We start from the raw sequence: 18,645 nt of genomic DNA on the forward strand, positions 1-18,645 counted from the left end.
TTATATTTCTTTTTTTTTTTATTTATTAAATTTTACAATATATGACAAGCAATTGAACACTTGTTTAAGCAAAGCGAAAAGGAAAAAAAACAAAATAATTTCCAAATATAAATTTATAATACAACAACAATTAAATTCTTCTTAGACCCCCAATTTACAGGGGATTGTCCTAGAAAAACAAGGGACTTAATTACCATAAGCAAGAAAATTAAATTCAATCACATGGCATTAATGGTGATAGCTCAATTCTTTATATCTGCCAACTATCTTAACTCTTAGAGATATTTTTCAAGTCCAGAAAAGTCCTTAAATGGTCCGGAACAAAAGAAGTAAATTTCAATCCGGCATACTTAATTATGCATTTGCATGGGTATGCCAATTGGAAGTTGGCCCCCAAATCTTTTGTTTCCTGCCTCATTGCAAGAAAAAGCTTCCTCCTTGCTTGAGTTTCCTTGTTGATGTCAGGATATATCCAAACACGTCCCAAGAAGGAAGTTTGTGCCTTTCTAAAATACATTCTCATCACGGCATTGAGGTCTTGGGTAAAAACTAATGAGATAAGTAAAGTAGCCCTCTCAACAATTGTTGATAACTTTGTCTCCAAAATCTGGGAAATATTGCCAAGATCCATTGAAGCCTGCTGGATTTCCTGATTTATTACTTCTTCTGCTTCAATCCCTCTTTTCTTTACAGGACAAGTTAAATAATAAATTTTATTTAATGGAGCAATAGTATCAGAGGTGAAGCCCAAATTTTCTATCATATATTTTCTAAATAAATCAACTGGTATCTTGGAAAATTTAATATTCTTAGGTTTAACCTTCTGTTAAAGTTTTCTAGTTGTTCAATTTTTCTATGAATCAATAACTTATCTTTAACCAAAGTTTCATTAATAGTTTTTAAAGCTGAAGTTTCTTCATTTACAGTGAGAAACTTAGATTCAGTGTCTTTTTTAATTACTTCAACAGTTTGTACAAGAGAGTCAACTTTGCCTACCACACTTGCAGCTTCCTCTGTGGATTTTCTAAACATTCCTTCCATCTTCTGTAACAAACTCCAGACATCCTTAAGAGTAACCTCCATGGGGGTCGAGAAAGAACTCTCGGCTCCTTGATATTTAGCCTTCCCTGTGGCTTCTTGATCCGTCCAGCTCCCCTCAGGTGAGAAGACTCCGGATACCACTTCGGAATCCAGCTTTCTCTGCAGCGTAGGCGTCTCTACCGCTGGGCTTGGAGGGATAGTCAGATTGGGAGGCGAGAGAGAGACTTCCGGCTCCGGCGTGATGTCCAAGTCCGAGGGCATCAACGCCACGGCACCTCATTCTCCACTGTTGGGATGAGCTCTGGCGGGGAAGTCGAGCAGCGTTTGACGCATTGGCGTAGAAGATATCGACGGTAAGGGGCCCGTTAGGACTATGCCTTTGCGCTTTGAATGCGACATTGCCGACCAGGGGAAACAGAGACAAAATCCAGCTATTCGACTGCAACCCGACAGTCACGCCGCCTCCATCTTGGACACCCCCCCAATTTTATATTTCTTAGTGTAATGTACACCACTGTGACAATTTTTAAAGCAGTATATCAAATGTTAATAAACTTGGAAACTTGGATGTACGAAAACAAAAACAACTGTGGAGAAGATGTCCAAGATACAGGATTTATTGAAGATACAATCTTGTAATCTACATGATAAAATGTCTAGGACCCAAAGAATGGGAACTAAGGACCCAACATGGTCCATGTTTCGACTACCCTGTCTTCCTCAGGGGTCCCTGAAAAATCCTAAGGCAAAGAAACGTGGATCAAAGGCTAAATACAGTCCTGCTCGAGGGTGCTGTGTAAAGGAATGTCACTCAAATTCATTTGCCTAGTTGAACAATTGTAACTAATGTATCTTTAGAGGATATCTGTATTGAATGCGCATGAGAGAGATTTGCTTACATTGCCTCTATTGTATGCAAATTTATCTCATACATGCTCATTGAAGGCATTTCTATAACAAGGTGCCCCAATGTCTGTTCTATAACAGCATCTGGGTACCTGGATTCCATTATGGAATGCTAGCATAAATGTAGGCAAATCCATTGTCAACAGGTGAAAATGTATGTGCTTAACTGCCTATATTAACACCCTCCCCACAGATACACACTATATAACACTTAGGTGCACTCTTATGAAATAGCAATTATATGTGTGACACTTTTCTGTGAACTGCACATGCTCTAGAATTGCCTTTCTTGCGGATATCCTGAAAACCAAACTTGTTGGGGGGTGGGTCACAAGGACTGTGATGAAAATCCATGGTGCAAAAGAATTCTTTGCTTTGTATTGCATTACAACAGTTTGTTCTCTCTTTTTCAGGCTACCTTTAAGGGCTGGATGGACATCATGTATGCAGCAGTAGACTCCAGAAAGGTAGGAAACAGATGACTGCAAATAAGAGTTCAGGGCATCTATTTCCCTACAAATGGAGTAGGTGAGGGCCTACACTGCACAAATCTACCCTTTCTTTTTTTTTTGGGGGGGTGTACTTTTTAATTTTTTAAGTGCAATGATCCACTGACCCATGTTTTATCCCGCTCTCCAGTCTGGGGGTTTTTTCTGTTTGAGGGGATATGCTGAGCAAAGGCCCTCCTTTCTTGTCATGGTCTAGTGCAGTGATTCCCAATCCTGTCCTGGAGGACTACCAGCCAGTCAGGTTTTCGGGATAGCTCTAATGAATATGCATGGGGCAGATTTACATGTCTGTCACCTCCATTATATGCAAATCTCTCTCATGCATATTCATTAGGGCTATCCCAAAAACCTGATGGCTGGTGGTCCTCTAGGACAGGGTTGGGAACCACTGGTCTAGTGTACATATGCTTATTATTATGGATGTAGCAGCAAAGCCAGCTGGATGTATCTAGCTAGTAATACTCCGATATGCTGTGCAAAGAATGCAATGGCTTTGTGATCTGCTGAGCATATTGTCACAGGCAGGTGCAACTCAAGACTTTCTGACGTCTAGGGTGAGAGATCAGATGGTGCCCCTACCCTCACCCCCAAAGCATTGGAGGCTTGGTGAAGTTCCCGCTCAGAGCTCTGCTCAGGAAGTGAAGGAGGGTGTGTGTGATATGTGTAGGAACTGAGGGATGTCTGGGGGGGGGCATATGTGAGTAAGTGAATATTGCAGTGGGGAAGAGGAGCAGGTATGGTGTGTTAGGCACTGGGGTGCATATGGGGCATGTAGTGGGTATCTGGTAGAGTAAGGATATATGTGGAGTCTGGTGCGGGTAAGATGTCTGAGGTGGGAGAGCAGGGATTTTTGTTTATTGGGGGTGCAGTGTGGGAATGAGTATGTGAGATGGTTGTCAGTTTGTAGGTTTGGTGTCTGGGGCAGTGATACAGTGAGGCTTTCTGAGGTGAGGTGGATACTTGTATGTCAGAGACCAAAGAAAAGAGATGCTATGCACACAGAGGAGGTGGGTGTGAGTGAACAGTGGCACAGAATGGAGCAGTCTGAGGTGGGAGAGTGTTGGGGGTGTATTAGACCGTTCAGAAGAACACTCCCCACCACACCCTCCCCTCTCTTTCACCTTCATTCCTTTCCACCTCACCCCCTCTCTCCTCATGAGCAGTTAAAGCCTTTCCTCAGTCTGGGGCACAGCAGATCTTGAACTTGCCTGCAGAAGTGGCCGGATGGGGTAACTGAAGAACAGAATAGGTAGGAGGCACAGCAACATTATGAGAGCTAAGTACAGTGTCTGCCATGGTTACTTCCTACCACCATGCTGCCACTGCAACTCACCAACTCTCCAAAGATTTCTGCCTAAAGCAAGTGCTTGAGGAGGCATTTCACAGGAGAAGGCGATGAGCAGCATCTAGCTTCAGTAATCTGCAAAATGGATTTTCAGGAAGCGTCTTTTTCTTCTATTCCTCTGTAGGTCCATGAACAACCGAAATATGAAGATAACATCTACATGTACATTTACTTTGTCATTTTCATTATCTTCGGCTCCTTCTTTACCCTCAATCTGTTCATTGGCGTCATCATTGACAACTTCAATCAACAAAAGAAAAAGATAAGTTTGCTTTCTGTTTGCCAGAGACTAATGGTTATGAACTCTGTGCTGCTGATCTGGGCAAAATAAATTACTTTGCTTACAAAGTTCATACCTTAATGGTTCTACGGTTTTAGGATGGAGAGATTGAGTTACTGGTTGGAGCTGACCCAGTGGTTCAGTAGGATTCATATAGGCTATCAGCTGAGCTATGTGTTTGGGTATTCTCATTTGCACTAGAGCAGTGTTTCTTAACCTTTTCAAGCCAAGCACCCCCTAAGCCTAACAAATACCAACTGAGTACCCTCCGCCCCAGACCTGCCCAAACTCTGCTCCAGACCCACTGTTTCCACCCCCATAATAATAATACTAATTGTACTGCAATTTCTTCCATCCATTTTTCATATACACACAATATAATCTTATTAATACATAATGGTAACCACAAAATTAAAAAAAACACAAAGCACACTCTACACAGAGAAAATATTTGGGGGTTTTCCAAAGATGTCAAGGCAGATGACTTTAAAATATGCAATGTCACCTCAGTAACAACTATAGAAAAATAGACAAATATAGTGCAAAATATAGACAGCAGATATAAATTCTCAAAACTGACACATTTTGATCACTAAATTGAAAATATAATAATTTTTCCTACCTTTGTTTTCTGGTGATTTCATGAGTCTCTGGTTGCACTTCCTTCTGACTGTACATCCAATATTTCTTTCTTTCTATGCTTCTTGTCCTCCAGACCTCATTCCATTCCCCAATCAACATCTCTCTCTGTCCCTCCATGAGTCCAACTTTTCTTCTTCTCTCATCCCCCAGGTCATTTTTCACCACTGCCCACCAGCCCCATGCCCATTTCTCTTTCTATCACCCCTCTCCAACACCATGCCACATCTCTCCCTCCATCACTATGCCCAATATTCCTCCCCCTTGCATCCCCTTCAATCTATCCCTCTCCACCACCATATCCAACATTTCTCCCTCTCATCTTTCTATTCCCCATGCATCTCTACTTCACTCCTCCCTGCCAATTTTCCTCTTCCTTTCCCCATGTGCACCATCTCTTTCACTCTCACTCACACATTTAGGGCCAACAATTGTCCCTTTCTATTCCCTCCCTCCTTCCTATGTCCCAAGTTTGTGCCCCCTCCCCCTCACTGTCTTCCAGCCTTTGTCCCATCCCCTTCCTCCCTCCTTCCCTCCCCCGAAGCCAACCTGATCCAAAGCCTGCCTGCCCCCAAGCTGACCTGCCGCCGATTCCTCCTTCCCCCCAGTCCGCTGCCTGCCCCCGCCAGCTCCATTAAATTATCCCCTACCGCAGCTCCAGGAAGGGCCAGGTGCATGCAGCGATATCACGCCGCCGGCCCACAAGCCTTCCCCCCGATGTCAATTCTGACATCAGAAGAAGGTCCAGGCCAGCCAAGCAGCCATCACCCCCCACACACACACATACACACACATTTCCACCCCTGATCAGAATCCCAAATCCCCAGATAATCACTCCAATATTACATTACTTCACAGTTCTATGTGGATTACAGCAGAAGAGGCTAAGCAAACCCTAAGGGATACAACCAAGTACTGAGTGGTTTAAAACAGAAATTCAGAGAAGAGCTTTAGCTCCTAGCTTTTCTGATTTATTTATTTAAAACTTTTTTTATACGGTTTACATCAATTAAAACATACATAAGATAAAAACAAACCATATCATAAAATCTACATAATTAAGCAATTTCTTCTCTGTAAATGTCAACTAATAAATCACAAGAGTACAATACAATAATTTTATCCAATAGTCTTAATTGGTTGGTAGAGCTGATAGAGAGTTCCAACATACAGCTTCCTGATCGGAAAAAAAATAATTTCCAAACTTTAGGGAGATATGTATGTACAATTCTAGGTGCTCCTTTTACTAAGCTGCGATAGCGTTTTTAGCGCACGCAGAATTGCCGCATGCGCTAAACCTGCGCTACGTAGCTAGAACTAATGCCAGCTCAATGCTGGCATTAGTGTCTAGTGTGTGCGGCAATTTAGCGTGTGGAAAGCACGCGCTAAAACCGCTATCACAGCTTAGTAAAAGGAGCCCTAGGTATATTTCATATTAAATCTTTTCCCAGAAAATGAGCACTTGCTGCTGAGAAGGCTGCCTTTTCTGAGTACTAACAGCATAAAAATTAAAAATATTTTTAAGAAAAGGAAGATTTATTAGTAAGAATGTTCTGGGGCGAGATTAGATTTAATGGGAAAAAATAATGCCAATAGTTGTTTAGATCTAAACATTTTTGAATCTGGAAAATTTAGTAGCACAGTATTACATGTGAGATGATTCCCCTTGATGGGTAAGGTAACATCAGTTTAGATATACAGCATATAGTGGGGTCTTACCATAAAAAATGTTGAAGATTATGCATAGTTTAAAGTTTATTCTGGCCGCTATAGGTAGCCATAAAGATCTGCGAACAAAGATATAACCCTATCAACTTTATGAGATGAAAAAATTAAACAGGCAGCTGTATTTTGTATTGTTTGTAACTTTTTGAATAGGTACTTATGACAACCTGACTACACAATACTGTGGTAATCTAACTGGGATAAAACAAGAGTATGTTGTTTCCTCAATAGAAGCATAGCACTTCTAACCATCATATTTACTTGTGTTTCCATTAAAGGATTACTATCCATATGAACTACCTCCACCCTCAATTTTTAAGTTGGGTTAAGCTTGTAGTTAGCATTTAATACTCCAATATTTGATCATTCCAAATATCATCTTGGGTACTTGAATACAAACCTCCCCCTCCAGCCAATCACAACCCCAATCCCCAAAAGAGCACCCTCCCACCAGACCCCTGTGGTCCTCTTGAAAAGATCTAGTGGTCTACTGAGGCCATAGTTAAGAGCGATTCGCAGTTACTCCTGCCCTTGCTGGTGCCTTCAGACAAAATGGCACCCCTAATGGTATTGTCGCAGTACTAACGCTGGGGATCATGTTTGCCCCTAGTGGTAATACTGCAAGACTAGCACATCTAAAATAAGTACCATAATATCTAGACACATAGGAATATAGAAATTTATGTAAATGTGCCACATAATTGCTGCAGAATTTTGAAAATCTACTGTATTTATCACTCTCTTTCCCTTTACTCACCTGCTTGTCTCCCCTCTCTTTCCATATCCTCTGCCCCCTACACCTGGTTATCTAACTCCTCCCATTCAAATTTTATGTGTCAGAGTGGTGGAGCTGCACCAAAATGGCCCTGAGCTCTGCGGCGATTAGTCCTTGCAATCTGTCATTAAGCCAGTGTATAGTAATAGTCATTATGACAGCCCATCCTTGGATTAGATTCAAGTTCAAGTTTATTAAAATTTTTGATTAATCGCTTTGTCTTTTTTCAAAGCGATGAACATACATATATATAAATAGAATTAGTTAATATTACAATCTTAAAAACATAAAATTAAAACATTAGTTATACATAATCGTTAAAATAAATGTAAAAGAGACAAAAAACATGACATGACATGAGTATAGGGAAAAAAGGGATAAGAACTACAAAATATAATTAAAAGAAGGTTGGGTAAAAACATAAGGTAGGAATTTATTTTCTTTAAATATTGAATCATTGTGTTCCAGATTATAAGTTATTAATCAAAAGCGTCTTTGAAAAGGAACGTTTTTAAATTAATCTTGAATTTATCAATATCATGCTCTTTTCTTAGGTAGATTGGCAAGGAGTTCCACATTTGTGGAGCAGTAACAGAAAAGATAAATTGTCTTCTAGTATTTATAATTTTAAGAGATGGAATTGACAGTAAATGCTGTTCGTTAGATCGCAAAACTCTATTTATGGAATAGGGAATCAGTGTTTTATAGATAAAAGCAGGAGTTTTAAAAAACATTGCTTTAAAAGTCAGTAGACATATTTTATATGTTATTCTATGGGTTACTGGAAGCCAGTGGGCGTTCTTAAGAAGCGGTGTCACGTGATCAAATTTTTTCTTTTTTGTTATTAATTTAATGGCAGTATTTTGTATTATTTGTAACCGTCTTATTTCATTTTGTGCAATTCCCTTAAAAAGTGCATTGCAATAATCCAATTTGGAAATTATTAATGAATGTATAAGAATATTTAATGATTTAGAACATAGATATTGTGACAAGGAACGAATTTGGCGGAGTCTATAGAATGAGGATTTGACAATACTGCCTATGTGCTCATGAAAGGTTAATTTGCTGTCAAATATAACTCCTAGGATTTTAATACTATTGACTACTTGTAAAGGAATATTTTTTATTGTGATGGGTGCACTGATTTTAGGAGTTTCTTTCCATGGAAAAAGTAATGTTTTTGTTTTTTCAATATTAAGAGCTAACCTATTTGTATCTAGCCATTGATGGATTTGTTCCAGTTTATTATTAATTAATATGATGTCTGATGCTTTATTGGGATCTAAAGGATGCAGAAGTTGAATATCGTCTGCATATGCATAAACATGAAATCCTATAGATTGACAGACTGTCATTAAAGGTGCGAGAAAAATATTAAAAAGTAATGGTGACAAAATAGATCCTTGAGGAATACCATAGGTGGATAATGAGCTTTCAGAATTAACATTATTAAAAGCAACTGTGGATGTACGATCTGTAAAATAAGATTTAAACCATGATAATACTTGATCGGTAATGCCGATTGATTGCAGTCTTTCTAATAAAATATGATGGTCTATGGTGTCAAAGGCAGCGGAAAGGTCTATAGATATTAATAAAACTGATTGGTGATGATCCAAAAAATAATGTATTGATGAAGTCATTCCTATTAATGAATGTTCTGTGCTATGATATTGTCGAAATCCTGTTTGATTTGGATGAAGAACATTGGTTTTTTTCAATAAATTCTGAAATTTGGTTAAACACAATTTTTTCCGTCAGTTTTGCCATAAATGGGAGATTAGCTATTGGCCTATAATTTGAAACTTTTTCTGAACTAATCTTATGATCTTTAATGATAGGGCGAATAATAGAAGATTTCCAAGATTTAGGCATAATACTTTGTTTTAGACTTTCATTTATTAATTTTAGGACGTAAGGACCAAAAATTTCAAAATATTTTTTTAAAATAAATGGAGGATAAGAATCTGCATTTGAGCTCTTAATATTAATGGATTTTAATATCAATTCTAATTCGTTAAGACTGGGCAAGTTGAAGTGGGAGCATGTTGAATATGACAAATTTGTGATAGTATGATCTTGCTCGATATTAGGCTTCTGTTTTGTCAAAGAATTTCTAATGTTATTAATTTCCTATTTGGAGAGGAAACCTAAGCAAGAGGAGGAGATGCCGCTGCAGGGAATATGAAAATATGCTGACTTGCAGTTACTACAAATGGGTTGATGCAATAAAGTGCGCACGACTTTGCATACCAGTTAGCTCGGATTTAGTGCAGAATTTTGTAAGCATGGCGTTTGTTCATGGGCTCTTATGAGTAAAGTCTTGCACAGACACCATAAGTATTTAAATCCATGCTTATGAAGCTATTAATTATTCAGCACAGATGCAAAGAAGTGTGCAAAAGACCAAACGGCTGAACTAAACACCATCCTCCAATATTCAAAACTATTCAACTGGCCGGAGTTGGTGCCTAACCACAGATGTTCAGAGGGAGATGGTCAGCGATCTCCTGCTAACTGGCTATATCGCAGATATTTTAGTGCCTAACCGGCTAAGTTTAGTGACTAAAATAGACCGCATATAGTAAACCTATCTTTAGCCACTGAACACTTAACTGGTTAATGCCAAATATTTGCATAACTAATTAATTTGTTATGGCTAAAAATAAAACTAGATATTCAACGCCGGTCGCTGCAGACAGGTTGACTTTGAACATCCAGGTTGAGCGTCGGTCTCAGGTGAACAGCTTGCTGCCCAGTGCCAGCTGAATATCAGCCCCCATCAGTGGTATAGTGAGGGTCGGAGGCATCCGGGGTGGTGGCACTCGTACTGCACCCTCCTCTCTGCCCCCATGCTCCTTCCACGCCATTCACTCCCTGCTCCTTCCACACCACACTTGTGCCCTCCCTTATGACCTCCATACCTCTTTTCATCTTCACCATGAGCAGCTTTTCTAGCCTGCAGCTCATGCCAGTGTTGGCTTTCTCTCTGACATCACTGCCTGGCCCCGTGACCCGATTTCAGAGGGCGCCAGGCTGGCACAAGCAGCTGGCTAAAATAGTTGCACTGGTGAAGATTTAAAGAGGTACAGGGGCGGGGAAGGGAGGGTGCGAGCGTGGCCTGAGGGGGGTGAAGAGATGTCAGTGCCCCCACAAAGAAGGTGCCCGGGGTGGTCTGCTCCCCCTTGCTATGCCACTGGCCTCCATGGCTTTAATGCAAGGTCTGAGGAGGTATACAAGGTTAGCTTGTTCTGTAGTCAGCATCAGTGAGGATTTCTTGCCTGCTTCTTCTCTTTACTCTGAGCATGTCGACCTAATCTAATCTAATCTTCCATTTGTGTATCGCTCATACCTATGCAGGCTCTAGGCGACTACAGAGAGAGGGGTCAGAGGGAGGACTAAAGGGAGGGCTAAAATTGAGGGAGAGGAGAAGAGGGAAGCGCATAGGTTCAGTTGTCGAAGGGAAGAGTTTTCGGCTTCTTCCGGAATAGAGGTATGGCTAGTTTCTTTTTTGAGAGAAGCTTGTAGGTTCAGTTGTCAAAGAGGAAAGTTTTCCACTTCTTCCTGAATAAGGTGTGACTAGTTTCTTTTCTGATCACTTCTGGTAGGTCGTTCCAAGTTTTTATGCCCATGAATGTAAACATGAAGTGGAACGCTCGCCTGTAATGGAGATTTTTTGTGGAAGGCAGATTTAGTTGAATTCTAAACTAAACTAAACCTTAAGTTTATATACCGCATCATCTCCACGGATGTTGTGGAGCTCGGCATGGTTTACAAGAACTTAAAATATAGGAAGAGAAGGAAAAAAAAGGTTTACATGAACTTATATATAGAAGAGAAGAGTAAAGGGGGATAGAATTACATTTTAGTGAAAAGCCAGGTTTTAAGTTGCTTGCGAAATAATTGGAGGGAGCCCAGGTTCCACAGCGGGGTAGTAAGGGCGTTCCAAAGACCTGTAATTCTGAAGAGAAGGGATTTTCCCAGTTTGCCTGCATAGCGAATACCGTGTAGAGAGGGGAAGGATAATTTATACCTTTGGGCGGGTCTGGTAGAGTCAGGACTTGAGGAGTTATAAGATAGTGGGATTAAGGGAGGAAGGATGCCTTGAATGATCTTAAAAGACAGGCAGGAGCATTTGAAATGGATTCTGGAAATCACTGGGAGCCAGTGAAGTTTGGCTAGGAGTAGGGAGACATGGTCAGACTTGCGTTTTGCAAAGATCAACTTGGCTGCAGTATTCTGGATTAGCTGGAGTCTTTGAAGACTTTTTTGACAGGCTTAAGTAGATGGCATTGCAGTAGTCTAATTTGGAGAGGATGATGGATTGGACAAGGACGGCGAAATGTTGTTGGCGAAAATAGGATCTTACTTTCCTCAGCATGTGGAGGCTGAAAAAGCATGATTTAGCCAAGGAGTTGAGGTGGTCATTGAGGGAGAGAGAAGAATCGATAATGATGCCAAGGACCTTGCTTGAGAACTCAAGCTGCAGGGCAGCACCTGAGGGTAGTGCGAAGAGGGTGGACAGGTGTTCTAATTTTGGGCCGAGCCAGAGTAATTTTGTTTTTGATTCATTCAATTTCATCTGTACCGAGAAGGACCAAGAATTCTGTTAATGATTCTCCTGGAGGTGGACTAGGCCATTGAGAATAGTAGGATGAGGGGGTGGCTGAGTTTCCATGGATTATATGGTGTAAGATGCATGATATTTTGAAGTATATCTGCGATGGGATGGGTAGCCAGTGCAAATTGTTTGAAGAAGACTGAGATCGAATCGTATTTCTTTAAATTGAAAATTAGTCTAACAACTGTGTTCTGGATAAGCTGCAGTTTGTGGACTAGAGTGGTGTTGACGTCATCAGCAACGCAGCAGAGGAATGCCCGGGCGTGAAAAAGAAGCGATAGGGGCTGTGCTGCCGACGATGCAGTTTGTTATAAGGTACTATATTTTGGTCTCGCGGTCGGGTTTTGGATGGGTGGGAGAGATGGAAGGGCTGAGGGGGGGGGGGGGGCACTGCTGCTGCCAGCAACTAGGGCTTATTTTCGGGGGTAGAGCTTATATTAAGACCTACCCTGAAAATCATGCTAGGGCTTATTTTCAGGGTAGGTCTTATTTTCGTGGAAACACAGTAGGTGTCAGTTTATGGCTCTAACACTGCTTCTGCACTGATCCCTCAGTGGACAGACTGCAACTGCCTCCTGATAAGAGCAGAGTCCAGAGCCACCCAGGACAGTTCTGCCACTTCAAGAGACATGGGACATGGGGATTGAGAGGTTACGAGGAAAGAGAGTGGAGGCATGCATGGAGGAAAGGGATGAAAAGTGCACAGGCATTTTTCCATCCTAGGCAGCTATGATTGGTAAACACCACCCCTAATTTATTATCCGTTTCATTTTGATAGTCTGCTGTATCACCAGTGAGCTCAAAGTGGAAGATTATAAAGCTAAAGTCAACAATACATCATGACATAACAATTGGATTTCATCATTATTACTTCTTGGATAGTATTGGCTATTATCCAAAGGGTTATATATATTTTTATAACAATAATAAAACACAAATCCAAGTTCACGGACACTCAGAAAGAATTGAAAGGCCATAGAAAGCCCACCTTTTTTATATAACCTTCAATCCATAACCCTTCTCCCCACTGCTCTCCAATCCAGCCACCAGATTTCCCCTTAAATGTATCCATGACATCCTGTTTGTCTGTTGTGTCTGTTTAGATTGCAAGCTCTTTCGAACAGGGACTGTTGTCTTTGTGACTCTGTACGTATGGTAGTGCTATAGAATAGTAGTAGAATAGATCAACAGAATTAAACTATTTTTATTACAACTGGAATTTTCTCTTTATTTTTTTCCAGAAAGTTAAATAGGCAGGTAGTTCACTCGTTTCTCAAGCTAGTTGAAATTCCAAAGTGGGCTGAAATAGCTGCCTGAAAGCTTCTTTCTTGCTGGATACCAGTTTTGCTAGTCCTAACAAGGTTTCCACCAAGAGCGCTTGCAGTAAGGACCAAAGAGTTGTCTGGGTGGATAACATTAACAAAATATCACCAAATATTTCCTCTGCTTAAGCACTCAGATATACAGTATCTGTCAACATTTGAACGCAGTCTGATTTTTGACAGGCAGCCAGTTCAACTCGTGCAGAGTAGCGTGATATGATGATTATAACCAATTATGTTTTTCTTCCCCTTTACTTTGGAGGACAAGATATCTTCATGACCGAAGAACAGAAGAAGTACTATAACGCCATGAAAAAATTAGGTTCCAAGAAACCCCAGAAACCAATTCCCAGGCCTGTTGTACGTATCTGCTAGGGAAGGTGATTAAGTCACAGAGGTAGAATTCAGACTAGAAGTATGTTTCCATAAGATATCTGTAATCCACAGTAATGTGATGAATTTAGTCTAGACCTGAGGGTGAAATGTAATGCAAGTAATGTCATTCGCAGCCTTATAAGAAATATCTGCCTGCACCTGGAGAATGTTCAAGATGCTGCCTTTGTTCGCCAATACAAGATGGATTCTATTTGCTGTATTATGCCTTTCTCTCCTGTGTGTGTTTTATACATGCATATATGGGTGTATGAGTGTGTTCGAAGAGAGCGGGAGTATTTTGAGGGGGATTAATGGCAATGTGTCTTTTACTGTAATATTTATTTGTGTGTATGTATAGATAGAGAGAGATTGAGAGATTATGTACTTTGGTAAGCTCTTTTCCATTAGATAGGTGAGAAATTCTAATATTGGGGAGGAGGGTTTCCTGCTGACTGTTGTGCTCCAAATTTCAGTACTATTTTCTCCCCTCTAAACATTTGCCAATCTTAATCCTAGATCAGTGGGTCAATTTCAGGGGTCAAGGTCTGTCTCACTAATATTGGTGATGTCATTTACAACCCTCCATGCTGTATGCATATGGGAGATGGTGGTGGCTACTGAAATGGCACACGCTTTTGGGAGCATTGAAAATTGGAAATATGTTATTCATCTTGAGCTCTAGCAAAGTTTTTGCATTTCTTTATGTTGGGCTTTTTTTTTAATTGAGAGGGGAGAGGGGAAGATCTTAAAAAAATTGATGAAAGAGGGCGGTACTAGGTCAGGTCATGAAAGGTTTTCAATGTACCCTTCTATTGAAATAGTGTCAGGTTGGAAGCTCTTGCAATAATAAGCCTACTTAATAGTAGTATTTTAATACTAGCTTAATTAACTTATTATATATCACAAACAGAATCTGGCTTAAAATACACATTATTCCCTACTCCTCATCTAGGGCATTCAGATGAGCAGACCAAAACTTACTGACCATTCCTCCAATCAAAGAACTCTATTACACTAGAAATACAATCTTTTCTGTCACAGCTCCCACACTCTGGAATGCTGTGCCATCTCATCTCCACCACAAAAATTATCTCAATAAATTCAAAACTAAACTCAAAACCTTTTTATTCCAAGATGCATTCCATAGTACAAAATAAGAACCTTTTTTTTAAATGGCAGTACACTCCATATAAAGATCCGCTTCTCTGAAGCAACCCCCCATTGCACGTTTTATTAACTCCTTTTATTTTTGATGATGTAATTATTAACTTTCCTCTCCCCCTACTCTCCCCCTACTCCTCTCACATTGTCTTACTCTTTTTATTGTACAATTTTTATTTGACCCATTATTCATTTATTTTTATACTTTTAGCATTGTAAACCGGTCAGATACACGTAGATGGTCGGTATATTAAACTATAAATTAACTTGGAAACTTGGAACTTAGGCATATAGGATATACAGTATTGGTCGAAGTGCAGATGAGAACTGTTTGGGGGCTAGTCTCATTTCTAGTCCAGTAGTTGTGTGTCATGAGGCTGGCCAGTGGGAACAGCAGAGGCTGGGAAAGGAGAGCACAAGCATTAGAAAACATATTAGATATTCGTAAACCTCTTGGACATGTCATAAAAACAAGCGGAATATCAAGTTTTTTGTTTTTTTAAAATTCATTATTCATTTTCAAAATTACATTAAATGTATATATATATATATTCAATCACATTAACAATAAATATATCATTTAACATTCTATCATTTGTACAGTACATAAATTTTTATCCCTCCCCCTTCCCACCCCTCCCTACCATATATTCCATAATCATATAAAAAACATATTAATAAAATATGTGGAATATCAAGTTTTAATAAAACATAAACATAAAACTAATGCTGTGCTCTTCCTCAGGCTGTTCAGGCAGCAAACCATGGTTACAGGAGGGATGCAGAGTAGTTATACATACACAACATCTGTGCCCATAGAAAAAAATGAACCCCCCCCCCCAAGCAGATCTGTCGTTTTTTTCGGATTGCTAAAGGTGATCACTATTTTTTCTGCATCGATCGGTCAGCTGCTTTGCATGGTGTTTTAATATTAACAACATTATTTGCATGGCTGGATCAGAAAATGAGCAATCGTGCAGAAAAACACACAGTGAGCCGTTTTGTGCATCGGGTTGGCAAATATGATCGGTCGCTAAACCGATCAAACCGGTTTAGTGATGATCCTTAGACAATCAGAGGCTTTAGTGCATCTAGCCCTCTGACCCCGATGCTCAACTGCAATATTGACACTGGCACCAGCTACATCAATGACTCACTCCATTCCCTCATCTTCAGCGCTACTGGCATTAGGGGAGCCTTGTAAGTGAACTAAGAAGCATAAACATGTCTCCTCTACTAGACGTGCATCAGAATCATCTCAGGCATCTACTCCTTCGAAACACTCCAAGCGTCGACAATTGGTGTCTCAGAGGCATGCCTCAGCATTGAAGTCCTAATGCCTCGACACTCAACTCAACAAGCTCCTATTGTACCCTTGCCAATATCGGTTCCAACACTATCACTGCAAGATCAGCTTTGAGCGCATCTGCAGCAAGAACTGGCTGAGTTACTGCAGTCGCATCCTGTGCAAGCTCTTGCATCATCACTCCCAGCCTCAGCACAGTCTGAGCATCATCCTCAGAATCCTTCAAGGCATCGATCTCAGATGCCTTGATGTCAAACTTCCACATCAAAAAGACACTCAACACATGCATCATCATCCTGAGAGTTCAGCTCACCAACCACTTCTTGACACTCTATTTCCAGAAGAGCTGGCATCAAGGACTTTGACTCGGATTTGGCACCATGCTCTTCTTATGATTTTCCAGAATTTTCTTTGGATGATTCCTATGAGATACCATTGGATATTTCACCACCTCTTCCTTGACACAGGTCTCTATCTGAAAGTCTGTACAAACTGTATTAGACAGATGGTACAAACACTCACTATTATCATGGAATCTGAAGAGGAGCCTCATAAAGAGCTCATGGAGGCCTTGGACTATGAAAAGTGGCCTAAAGATTGCATCAAATTGCCACTACACAAACTCATGAAAGAAGCCCTCTTTAAAAACTTCTTCCTTATTTTTATTGCTGTAAAACGCGTGGAGGGGCATAATCAAAAAAGCCGTCTAAGTCCCTTTTTGGCCTAAGTCCTTAAATATTCAAAGCAGAAGCAGGGAAAGTGTCCAAAAACAAACGTCCTTGTTTTGATTATGGCCTGCCTCTACTAAACGCCCAGATCACCACTACGTCTAAAAGTACACCCCCACGATGTCTACACTTTTTGGCCATAATGAACCAAAAAAATGCCTAAGCCCCAAATGTCCAACAGAAGGGCTTTTAGGCGAAGGAGGAGCCAGTCCTTCGCCTAAAAGCTGGATTCTGTAACCGGTATCTGTCAAAAACAACACCGGTTACAGAATCCACCCCAAACCCCCCTTAGGCATATGGGCCGGGTTGGGCCCATCTGCCTAAGGCCCCGCCCACAGGAGGGGCCTAAGGCTCCTGGGCCTATTCTGATTGGCCCAGGTGCCTCAAGCCACACCTGTGGGCGGGGTTTCTGCTGCCTGGGCCAATCTGGCCCCATTCTGGACCCGGCTGGCCTGCCGGACGGGCGGGCTTGGCATCCGTCCGTCTGGCCAACATTAAAGGTACGGGGAAGGGGGGTGGAGGGGTTGTGTGGTTGGCCGGGGGCGTCACGGGCCGGTGGGGGGCGATCGGGGGTTCTGGGGGGGAGGCATTGGGGGGAGGGGGATTGTGTTGGGGGCAGGAGGGCTTGGACTCCCTCTTGCCCCGACGTCGAGGGGGGGTGATGTATCGCGGCAGGAGAGATTGGGCATCTCTCCTGCCGTGATGGTTGCGGTGGGAAGGTTGCCGGGCCGCTGAACTGATTGCGCCAGTGGCCATCGGCTCCGCAGCCCCTTTTTCGGCACTTAGACCTGGTTTGACTTCGTCTAAGTCAAAAAGGTCTAAGTGCCGACTGGGCAACCTGTCAACTGTTTTGGTTATATGTGTTGTACGCCTAGGTGTAGGTCGGCCCACCTCCCGCCCACTGCCCGTCCTTTCCCCTCCTCTAAACACACCTCTTTTCTCTCTGTATGTTTAGAGGCAGGGGAAAGACCTAAGCTGTTTTTAGATACGTCTAAAAAACAGCTTTGGTTATGGGTACTTGGACGATCAGGCTTTTTGATCGTCCAAGTAGCCATTTAGGACACTTTTTAGACGTTTTTTTTTATTATGAACCCCCCATAGTATTTAATAGGCATTTAATCAAATCTCTAATAAACTTGGAAACCCTGCTATCTATCCTAATGGCTTCACATAAATTGGATTCTTTATACAGAATCCAGACTTGTCCTGAATTTGACAGGCCTCAACTTCAACACCAATCTCTAGTAGTTGAGTCAGCCCTGAAACCAGCGAACAGCTCATACATATGCCAGTATACCACCAGGCAGAGAAGGCAGAACCTTAGACAAGTTTGGAAGGCAGGTATTCCAAGCAACAATGCTAGCTAATAGAATACTGAGTTACAATTTTTACATGACCTTTCATTTTAAGTCTTTAATTAAACAATTGCCAAACTTTAAGCAACATCTTTCATCAGACCAGTTCAAACCTTTCCAACATCTGGTCAAGAATTTGTTGGAGACCAGAAAGTATATGATCAGATCCATATTTGATGCTTTTGATCCTGGACTTCAGCAGTGTCCTTAGTAATTCACAGGCAAGCTTGGCTCTGAATTTCAGATTTGGACACCAACATCCAATATTCCATGTATAGGGGATGATCTTTTTGGTGATCACATTGAAGAAGGTACAGAGAAAATCAAGAAACATAATGATTGCATGACAACTTTGTCTAAGATAGAAGCTTCACAAACGCAATCATCACGACAATATTCTAGTACTTCTAGACGCTCTTACTATTTGTCCAAGCATTGTTATAATCAACCATCTACATCATCTCGTCCATCAACTCAAAGATGTCCTAGACAGCAGAGACAACAAAAGACTCAATCTCAGCCACAATCCAAGCAGCAACAGTCCTTTTGACTCC

The 18,645-nt window shown here is 41.1% G+C and overlaps 1 protein-coding gene across 6 annotated transcripts in view; it reads left to right on the forward strand.

The window, feature by feature from the left end:
* Positions 1-18,645, forward strand: part of SCN8A (sodium voltage-gated channel alpha subunit 8) — a 411,930-nt gene that overhangs the window by 374,421 nt on the left and 18,864 nt on the right. For all 6 annotated transcript variants that reach the window (XM_033938385.1, XM_033938386.1, XM_033938387.1 and 3 more), the window contains 3 exons: positions 2,361-2,414; positions 3,926-4,063; positions 13,422-13,526. In XM_033938385.1, coding sequence (XP_033794276.1) covers positions 2,361-2,414; positions 3,926-4,063; positions 13,422-13,526 — 297 coding nt within the window. The remainder of the gene's footprint in view (positions 1-2,360; positions 2,415-3,925; positions 4,064-13,421; positions 13,527-18,645) is intronic.

The sequence above is a fragment of the Geotrypetes seraphini genome, chromosome 3, assembly GCF_902459505.1.
Source record: "Geotrypetes seraphini chromosome 3, aGeoSer1.1, whole genome shotgun sequence".
Classification (NCBI taxonomy): Eukaryota; Metazoa; Chordata; class Amphibia; order Gymnophiona; family Dermophiidae; genus Geotrypetes; species Geotrypetes seraphini.